The 9438-nt window shown below is 47.7% G+C and overlaps 1 protein-coding gene across 1 annotated transcript; it reads left to right on the top strand.

Moving 5' to 3' along the window:
* Window positions 1-1602: 1602 nt before the first annotated feature.
* H3-3A (H3.3 histone A) lies at window positions 1603-9438 on the top strand. The gene is made up of 4 exons (XM_070401451.1): window positions 1603-1706; window positions 3380-3530; window positions 4757-4910; window positions 8949-9438. The coding sequence occupies exons 2-4, from the start codon at window positions 3403-3405 to the stop codon at window positions 9075-9077; spliced, it is 411 nt and encodes a 136-aa protein (XP_070257552.1). The 5' UTR covers window positions 1603-1706; window positions 3380-3402; the 3' UTR covers window positions 9078-9438.

Genomic DNA, 9438 nt, shown 5'->3' with positions numbered 1-9438 from the left:
GTTTTCTGGAGGGGACAAAAAAAAAAAAAAAAAAGCAAAACCAAAAAACTCTTCTTGGTCTGAATTATGGCAACGCGTAGCTGGCAGCTGTCTGGGCTTTTTTGCACATGTGCTGTCCGGATGAGCTAGCAGACTGCATGTGCTCCGCACAGCGACCAGGGACACTTAACTTTCATGCAATAATAATGAAACAGGAGGCCTGGATTTTTTTTTTTTTTTCTTGGATTGTTTGTTTCTCCTGGGACTGTTTCTCACTTGAGTGACCTTGCACAGATCTATTCGCTCCCTCATTTCCATATGTCCGTGTCAGGATAACGTGGACGACTCAGATGCTTTCTAAGATCTCCAGATGACAAATAGAGCCCTTCATCCCTGAAATGCATCTCCTTCGCTCTCCTATGGCTTGTCTGCATGACACTTGGACTGAAAACCTTCGCACACAGTTGTCAACACCATCTGCGGAGGGTCCACATCTTCCAGGCCCATGAACTGATAACGGGGTGACTTGAGTCGTGCTTCTGAGAACTGGAAAATGTAATAATCCCTAACACACACGTTCTTGCTTTCTGCCGCCTCTGAACTATGCAGAAGACGCTGACGTCGTATTATACCCCGATGGGGCAACGCCACCGAGCACGACTGACACGGGGCGAGGGCCCAACCGGCCGGGGAGACCGGCTGCGGGACGGGCAGGCAGGCCCGGGTGCAGGGAGCTGGCATCATTGTTGCAGAGGCTCACGGACCACAGCCATCTTGCATCAGGCGCCGGCCCGGCTAGACGGCGAGCCCGACCCCCTTGGCTTGGGAGGCGCCACCTGCGAGGGGCTGGCCGACCCCGGGGGGCGGGGGGGCCCGTTTCGGCCCGGGGCCCGGGGCCCGGTGTCTGAGCGGGTGAAGTTGTCCGCGGGCGGACCGGCCGCACCTGGCCCGGAGCGACAGCCGGCAGAGAGGGCCGTGCGCCCCGCCAGCCGCCCGAGCAGCCCGGCCCGAATATGGGCGCCGGACCGCAGACCCCCGTTTGCAAGCTTCCCCTCGGGGCGCGGCGACCCGGCGGCCGCGTCCTCCACCCGCTCCCCACGCCGTCCGGGCGCCTCGGGGGCGCGCGCCGGGGCCCGCGCGGGAGCGGGGGCGCCCCGCCTCCTCCCGCCGTGGCCCCAGACGCCCGCAGACCGGGCGTTCACCCGCCGAGCCTCCTCCGGCCCCCCCTCTCCCTCCCTCCCTCTCGGCGCCCCAAACCGGGGCTTCGCGATCTCGATGACGTGCGCGCACGGAGCCCGGTGCGAATGCGGGGCCCCGGGCGCGGGGGGGACCGAGGGGGGGGGCGCGGCGGCCATCTCGGCGGGAGCCGGCGCCCCTCCGCACGGCTTTTGTGTTTGTACACACAGCGCGGCGGCCGCGGGGGAGGGAGCGACGGCGCGCGGGCGGGGGGCGGGGCGGGGCGGGGGAGGGGCGAGCGCGCGCCGGCGAACGGGCGCGCGGGGGGCAGGGCGGGGGCGGGGCGCGAGCGGGGGCGGGGGGCGGGGCCGAGCCTTCCCTCCATTGTGTGTGATTGGCTGGCGCGCGGCGCGGGGGGCGGGGCGGCGTGTGTCGGGGGGGGAATCACCTCGGTGTCAGCCATCTTTCAATTGTGTTCGCCGCCGCCGCCGCCGCTCTCCAACGCCTGCGCCGTCTCCAGCTCGCCGAGCTCCAGCCGAAGGAGAAGGGGGGTAAGTTGCCCCGGCGGCCCCGCGGCCCCGGGACCGAGCCCCGCCGGCCGTCAGCTCCCCCGGGCCGGGTCCCGGCGGCGCGGGGAGGGGACCCCCACCCCCTCAGCCGCTCCGGTTCGGCCCGCAAACTTTTTGGCCCAGAAATGGAGGCGAGGAGCGAGTTCCCTCGGCTCCCCCGTCGCTCGCCGCCGCGGCTCCAACAGCCGCCACCGCCGCGGCGCCGAGCCTTCCCTCCGCCGCCTCCCCGCGTCCCGGGCTCCCCTTTCTTCGGTGAAATCCCGCCCGCCGGCCCTCGCCGGGACCCCGGACTGTCTCCAAGCCCCGCGCGGGCCCCTCGGCGACCGGCCCTGGGCCGCGGCGCCCCGTTTCCGAGCGGGAAGAGGGTGGGAACCGCCGCCGGGGGGGGGGACTCGCTGCCTCTCTGCCTCCCCGCAGTTGTTGCTAAGCTTCACCATCTTGTCTCTCTTCTCTCTGGTCACCGACCATGTTTTCTTTATTAATATATTTTTTATTTTTTTCCCCTCCCTGTTTTCTCTTCCCCATTTCAAAAAAGGGGGAAAATTCTTTTGAAGAGGGACCTTATTTTTTTTTTAAGCCCTTTTTTTGGAGAAGCGGAACTTGATGCATCTGAAATGCAAAAAAAAACCAAAAAAAACTTTTGCATTTTTGGAGGGCGGCACGTGGCAGGGGCTCGGGGTATTTTCGAGCGTTTGGGTGTTTTTTTGTGTTTTTGTTTTTTTTTGCTTTTGTCTCCGAGGAAGGGAGCTGGAGGCGTTTTTTTTTTGTTTTTTTTTTTTGCGATTGTTTCCCATCTCGCTGTGGTGTTGGCGGCCGCGTTTGTTGTGCGGGGGCGCGGGGCGCGCGCAGGGGGCCGGGGACCCCCCGAGCCGGGGCCGGCGGGGGCGAGACCAAAAGTTTACGCGGGGCGCGGAGTGGGCCGGGCGGCCGGCGCGCGTTCCCTGCGGCCGGGGTGCGGGCGCTTTCTTTATTTTTTTTTTTGGTTTTTTTTTCTTCTCCTTTTCATCGCGAAGCCTGGTTGGACTCGGGGACGGTGCTTTGCAGAAGGCTCGCTGGCGGCGGCTGCCGTTCCTCTCCCGGTTTTTTGTTGTTTTTTTTTCGTTTTTTGCCATTTTAACTAGAGATGCTGAAGCGGGAACGCGCTCCGATATTTACAGCGATTTATCAACTGCCAGACGCGGGGGGGGGGGGGGTCGCGGCGCGAGGGAGGGGGGCTTAAAACCTCTTTTTTTTTTTTTTTTTTTTTGCTGTAATCTGACCCGGCCTTCCTCTGGTTTGTGGATCGGTGTGTTTCCAGGCATTTCTAATTCCTGCTGTAATTAAAGGAATCGGAAGCCAGGGCCCGTTAGGGGTCTTTTTTGTCCGTCGCTCGGGTTCGGGCATTTTTGGAGAGAGGGTAGGTGGGTGGGTGATGGTCACGGTGGTGTAGTTTCCCCGCCGTTTGTTTGGGGAAGTCGGTCTTGTTGGGGCGGGTGAACGTGTCATCTTGCACCTTTTCGAATTATATAACATTACCGACATTTTTTTTTTTTTTAAATGCTGAGCATATTTCCAGATTTTTTTTTTTCCGCTGTGGGCGGGGGGGCGCGGTGGGTCGTGGCACGGGAACTGGCGTGTGTGGGGCATGTGGTGACTTGGTTTCCCGGCGCCGGCAGGTAAGTGACGAGGTCCCTGCGCCATGGCTCGTACCAAGCAGACCGCCCGCAAGTCGACCGGGGGCAAAGCGCCTCGGAAGCAGCTGGCGACCAAAGCCGCTCGGAAGAGTGCGCCCTCCACCGGAGGGGTGAAGAAGCCGCATCGCTACAGGTACGGGAGAAAGGGGACCAGGAAGCTTGGCCCGGCGGGAGACCAGCGACTCATGAGGGGGGGGGGCACAGCTACACACATTATTTTGCCGCATCAAATAAGATAAAAGAAATAGTCCCGAAGCGCAGGATCCACATAATCTAATAAAAAGAGGTATAATCAAACTTTTGCTTTAGAGAAACCGTTTTTCTTTTCTTTTTTTTGAGTATTTGCTAATACTTGAAAATTTACATAAAATTGAGCGTTAGGTTTTATTGGGACCGTGTTTAATTTTTAAGCCACAATCGTACCCATAAGAGACCTATTACATCACTAATAAAGTTAAATGGGCTAACGACTTATTTAGCTGTTAGCAATATATATTTTTAAAATAGTAAGATGGTAATTAAAGATACATTTTGAGAATACCTTTGCTTTTGGCAAAAATAATAATTTAATCAAGATCAGCGTCCTTTTTTAGTCGGTTTCTCATCCCTCATTTACTTGAATTTGCTTATTTCTCCTATTAAGGCCTTTGGTTCTGAGCTGCCCTGAGCAGTGCTGTTAAGGCATCTGCCATTAGAGGGCAGGCGGTGCCTGTACTGAGGTGGCCTCTGCAAAAAATAAAAGCTCAGCAGTGGAAGGAATAAGTCAGAACTGAGGTGATTTCTTATGAGAGAGACTTATTTTCAAAAAAACAAAACCCCTCCCATAGATAACTACACAATCAGGAATTACAGGGGAGGGACAGTGGCAAAGTAAAGGTATTCTTGGAAATCAGAGTCAGATGCCACAAGGGTCTTAGGGAATGAAGCTTATGGGTCTGACAGAGGAAGAGAGGGTGCAGGTGGGAGGGAGAACTGCCAGATGGAGAAGAATCTGAAGAGTCTGGACAATTCTGGCTTCTTTATTAGTGGCCCTACTACCCTCCTAAGCTGTCATTACAACAGAGTTAGTGATGTGTATGTTAAAGATGAATAAAATACCTGGTGTTTTGATGAACTCCCTGCCAGGATTCTAATATGCTTTTTGCTTTAAAGATACTCTGTTACTCTTAACAGACTTTTGAATATTTGGGTTATAAATTGATAAGTGGAATTTAATACAGAACTTGAAGAAAACTGGGTGGTTTGGTTTTTTGGAAAGGGGGAAAGACTGCATTTCTTTAAGGCTACTTACTATTTTATGTTTTTTATGTATTTGGTAACCATTTCTTTAAGTTAAAAAATATTTTTTTTTTCCTTAAGGCCCGGTACCGTGGCACTTCGTGAAATTAGACGTTACCAGAAGTCCACTGAGCTGCTCATTCGCAAGCTTCCCTTCCAGCGTCTGGTGCGAGAAATTGCTCAGGACTTCAAAACAGACCTGCGCTTCCAGAGCGCGGCCATTGGTGCTTTGCAGGTAAAAGGGCGGCAGGAAAGGCTCCAAGAGCTGGGGCTGCTGGGTACCACGAACAAACGATTATTAAATCATCACAAGCCTCTTTTCATTGCTGAGGTGTCAGAAAGGTTAAGTTGCTCTAGGTCATACACACAAAATGTAATTTGAACCCATTTGACTCCAAAGCCCAGTGTGCATTCCGTTATACCATTAAAAATGTTTAACATTGCACTAAAAGCAATGTTGAAGGGGGAAGGCACCGTCGGGTTTGGCTTACGGATGCTGTCGGACAGTAAGACTTGGTCTGTACTGGTAGTTCGTTTCAAGGTGCTGATGGAAAAGGAATGTTAGAATAAATGTCTTGCTGGTACTGAAGAGGCAGATAAGTGGAGAGAGCACACTAGCTGGGCTGGCGCTAAGCAGAACTGTGCGGTGAGGTAGAAGACGGAGCGGTGGTTTAGGGTTGGCAGTGGGGAGAAACGGCGCTTAAAGACGCCGGCTGGTCAAGGAGCAAGGATTGGAAGGCTTGTCTTTGCTGAAGGGGGTTAGGGATTTTGCCTTAAATGGGAAGCATGTGAAATGTAATCTTGGGTCCAAGGTGTCAGAACTTGAGACATGCTATTTTAGGGGTGGTTATGTATTTGAAATATTTGTGGTTTATGCTGAGATTAAACTTGAAATGCCCACAAGTGAGATAATTTGATTAGGTACATGGGAATAGTTAATGTTGCTTACGTAGCCCTGTTTTCTATTGTGTGTTTGGTATTCTTTAGAGCGGTGTGTCTCAGAACACCATAAAGCCACCTCTTCCATTAGAGCATGGGGTTGGAGGTGATTAAAAATGCAGATTGCTGGGCACCACCACACATCTGAGTTACAGTCTCTTTGGGAAGGGCCTGGAATCTACGTGCCCTCCATTGGGTGATTTTCAAGGCTGCTGTTGCTGTGCCAAGCTTTTGCTTTATAAGTGAGAAGGATTTGATAGGTCGATTCTACACTGAAATGTAATTGGTTGAGCTGTTTCTATGGTTAGTCTGAACTTCATTTGATTGGTGAATTCCAGGCTCATTGGGTGAATTCCAGGTGTAGGCAGCCATTAAATTGTCAATGAATTGGAATTTCAAACTACTAAAACCTTCCAGTGTTGTTACTTAAAACTTTATTTTCTGGTTTCATCACAGATCATCTTCAGGTCCTGTTTCATTTATTATTGCCATTGCAAATCACAATTTCCCCATCATCTTAACACAGAAATATTACTAAGAATCTTAGCATTGGTTCAAAGCTGCTAATTTTGTTTTCTAGTTAGAGTTAACAGGACTATGCTTTTTGAGAATATAAGTTATACTTGAAAATCCAACATTTTGAGTTTATCAGTGATACAGAGCCTTATAATTTGAGATTGCTAAACAGTCGAGTAAGCGACTATTGTCTTTAAATTCCATGTGTAAACTTCCATTGTTACTGAGTTTAAATGTCAGTATACAGCCTTGTAAATTGAAATTACTAAACAATCTGGATAAAAAGACTATTGTCTTTTTAAAATTCATGTGTAAACTTTTATTGTTGCTGTTAAGTATAGTTGTATTGGTTTTGAGCAAATGTTCACCTCTGCTGCCCATAATATTCTAGTATTAGATCATTCTTATTTTTATTGGAAAGAGGAACCTTTATTACAAGTTTTTTGTTTTCTTATTTTATATATGCACTTCAGTTAAGTTTTTTGTTTTGTGTTTTCTTATTTTATATATGCACTTCAGTTCTCTTAAAGATATAGAGATGGGGAATTGGCTAATAAAAGAGTAATAAAAGAAAGCAATGAATTACAAAGGTTTCTTTGTTTTTGGCTTCAGAATTATAACATAATTTACAACTTTTCTAATACAACTAAATGAGGGTAGGAGGGTAGTTTAGTAAGGATGGTAGAAAAGTTAGTCTAGGTTTGCCATAGATATAATCAAGAATTGACTAAACTTAAAACTTAGCCTTTGCCTTTAATATCTGAGAGTTTGAACTAAGGTATTTTTATGTTAAAAACGGACAAAGGTTTGTTGAAATGGTGGAAGAGTCAGACATTGGACAAGATTAACAATGCTGTGTTTCCTTCCAGTTGTAAGGTATTTTTTGTTATCTCAAAATTACGTTCATTGGGCTACAAATTAACATGATAGTCTTTCATTCTTATCACAGCCTTAATGTTTAGGAGACTGGGACATTGTTTATAGAATTGGAAATATATGGGTTATAGTCAAATCCCCTGTGAATATTGAATCTTCTAGAGTTGACCAGACCCAATCCTGTAAAACTGATAACCAGGTTCTAAGACAGGACTGAGAGCCCTGGCTGCCATATGGCGCTTCTGAGTAGCACAGGGGAGTGTTACATAAATGGTCTCCGAGTCACAGGACCTATTGGCCATATATCAGCTCATACTACTGCTTTTTCTTTTCTTTGTTTTTCTTGCAAAAGCATTCTAGATATGCATAATGCTGAGATAAGGGGGTAAAACAACATTAAACTTCAAACCTCCCAAGAGTAGGCTACAGTATGCTGTATTTTCCAAACTTTTTTACCCATTTCTAGAATATCTCAAGAATGAATCCCTGAATATTAAAGAATTTTGCTTTTAATATATTCTTTGGAATGAGTTTGATATGAGGGACCCATTATATAGGAAAGATGCAAATTTAAGTTAGGGTTAAATATAAAAACGCAACCAGCAAATATTTATTAAACATCTACTTAAGAGCAAGGCATTAGGAGTATAAAATGAAATCTCTATTAAGTAACTGAAGGCCTTAAGAGTTGGCTGGTTTACGACTCATGGATGCCAAGGATGGAGGTGCTTCAAGGTTACCGGCACCTGGAAGCCGGGCAAGAGGAGTGTGTGCATTCTCCTTCGTGGGACGGTCTTAGGTCGCCTCACAGAGTAGGTCAGTGAGACCCGGCTTATGCTGCAGAACGACAGGTAGGGATAGGGAAGTTCGGGTGAAACAAGTTTTTATAGGAGAGATTAGATGAAGGGTATAAGGTGAAGAAATATTTTTCATAAGATGAAATAATGTAAACCATTTGAATTAAGTGTTGCTGTGTTAATGCTTTTAAAAGCAGAATCTTTGTGGTTTTATTGCATAGTCAAAATGTTTGTAAAAGGCAAACCTGACTATTCCCATCTGTGTGTCTTATGTGTTATGGGGCTTGAACTGCCCAAGTATTTCTGAGTTTGTTTTGTTTTAAATATGTTTTTATTGATTTCAGAGAGGAAGGGAGAGGGAGAGAGAAATAGAAACATCAGTGAGAAGAGAGAATCATTGATCTGCTGCCTCCTGTACATCCCCTACTGGGGATTAAGCCTACCACCTGGGCATGTGCCCTTGCCTGAAATCAAACCCGGAACCCTTCAGTCTGCAGACCGACGCTTTATCCACTGAGCCACCTTTTCAGACAGCTGTAAGATGCACTGACATTTCGAGTTGAGTTACAGTAGAAGCTCCCCTTTCTCTCTTTGTAGACCAAGTGTCAGTGAGCGATTCCCACAACTGGCAGTGATAGTAGGGATAAGAAGATACCTTCAAAGACTCTTACAGTGTAATAGGAAAGCCTAATATATACTGGGGTGTATAGAGGAAGGTGTGCTTGATAGGGAGGGGTGGGGTGCACATCTGCTAGGCAAAATAGGTCAGCGTGTGTGTGTTCTGGAACCTGCAGTACTCTTGTGATACAATCTGAGGTGTGAAAGGAGGGTAGGCTAGGGAGGACCATAAGATGAACACCATTTGTCGGCTGTATTGCATTATTGGGCAAGGCAAAGGTCAAACCTATCTGGGAGTGTGAGTGGGATCAGAGTGACACTGAGCAGGGAAGGAGTATTTGGATTGGTTATATGATTCCATTTATAAGCTGCCTTTTAGCTTTATCCCCTAGGTTTTAAATGTAAGCATCTGGTAAAATAGTTAACGTTTCTGAAGTACGTTTTTAAAGGGTTCAGTAACCCCATCATTGTAACTTTTTTTAACAGTTGGGAATACCATTAATATATTTTTTTTATTCCTGTTGTAGGAGGCAAGTGAGGCCTATCTGGTTGGCCTGTTTGAAGACACCAACCTGTGTGCTATCCATGCCAAACGTGTAACAATTATGCCAAAAGACATCCAGCTAGCACGCCGCATACGTGGAGAACGTGCTTAAGAATCCACTATGATGGAAACATTTCATTCTTTTAAAAAATTTTCTCTTCTTCCTGTTATTGGTAGTTCTGAACGTTAGGTTTTTTTTTTTTCCATGGGGTCAAAAGGTACCTAAGTATATGATTGCAAGTTGAAAATAGGGGACAAATCAGGTATTTGGCAGTTTTTCCATTTTCATTTGTGTGTGAATTTTTTTAATATAAATGCGGGGACATAAAGCATTAATGCAAGTCAAATGTTTCAGTGAACAAGTTTCAGCAGTTCAACTTTATAACTATAAATAAACCTGTTAAATTTTTCTGGACAATGCCAGCATTTGGATTTTTTTAAAACAAGTAAATTTCTTATTGATGGCAACTAAA

This window comes from Myotis yumanensis, unplaced genomic scaffold (assembly GCF_028538775.1).
Source record: "Myotis yumanensis isolate MYYU_CA2020_CCGP unplaced genomic scaffold, mMyoYum1.0.hap1 SCAF_22, whole genome shotgun sequence".
NCBI classification, from domain to species: Eukaryota; Metazoa; Chordata; class Mammalia; order Chiroptera; family Vespertilionidae; genus Myotis; species Myotis yumanensis.
This window is presented reverse-complemented; position numbering and strand designations above follow the sequence as displayed.

Bases quoted from the DNA above. Each gene is read 5' to 3' on its own strand.
- H3-3A (XM_070401451.1), top strand. From the start codon at position 3,403: ATGGCTCGTACCAAGCAGACCGCCCGCAAGTCGACCGGGGGCAAAGCG. The intron at 3,531-4,756 runs GTACGGGAGAAA...TTTTTCCTTAAG, and splicing joins AAGAAGCCGCATCGCTACAG to GCCCGGTACCGTGGCACTTC. The intron at 4,911-8,948 runs GTAAAAGGGCGG...TTCCTGTTGTAG, and splicing joins CGGCCATTGGTGCTTTGCAG to GAGGCAAGTGAGGCCTATCT.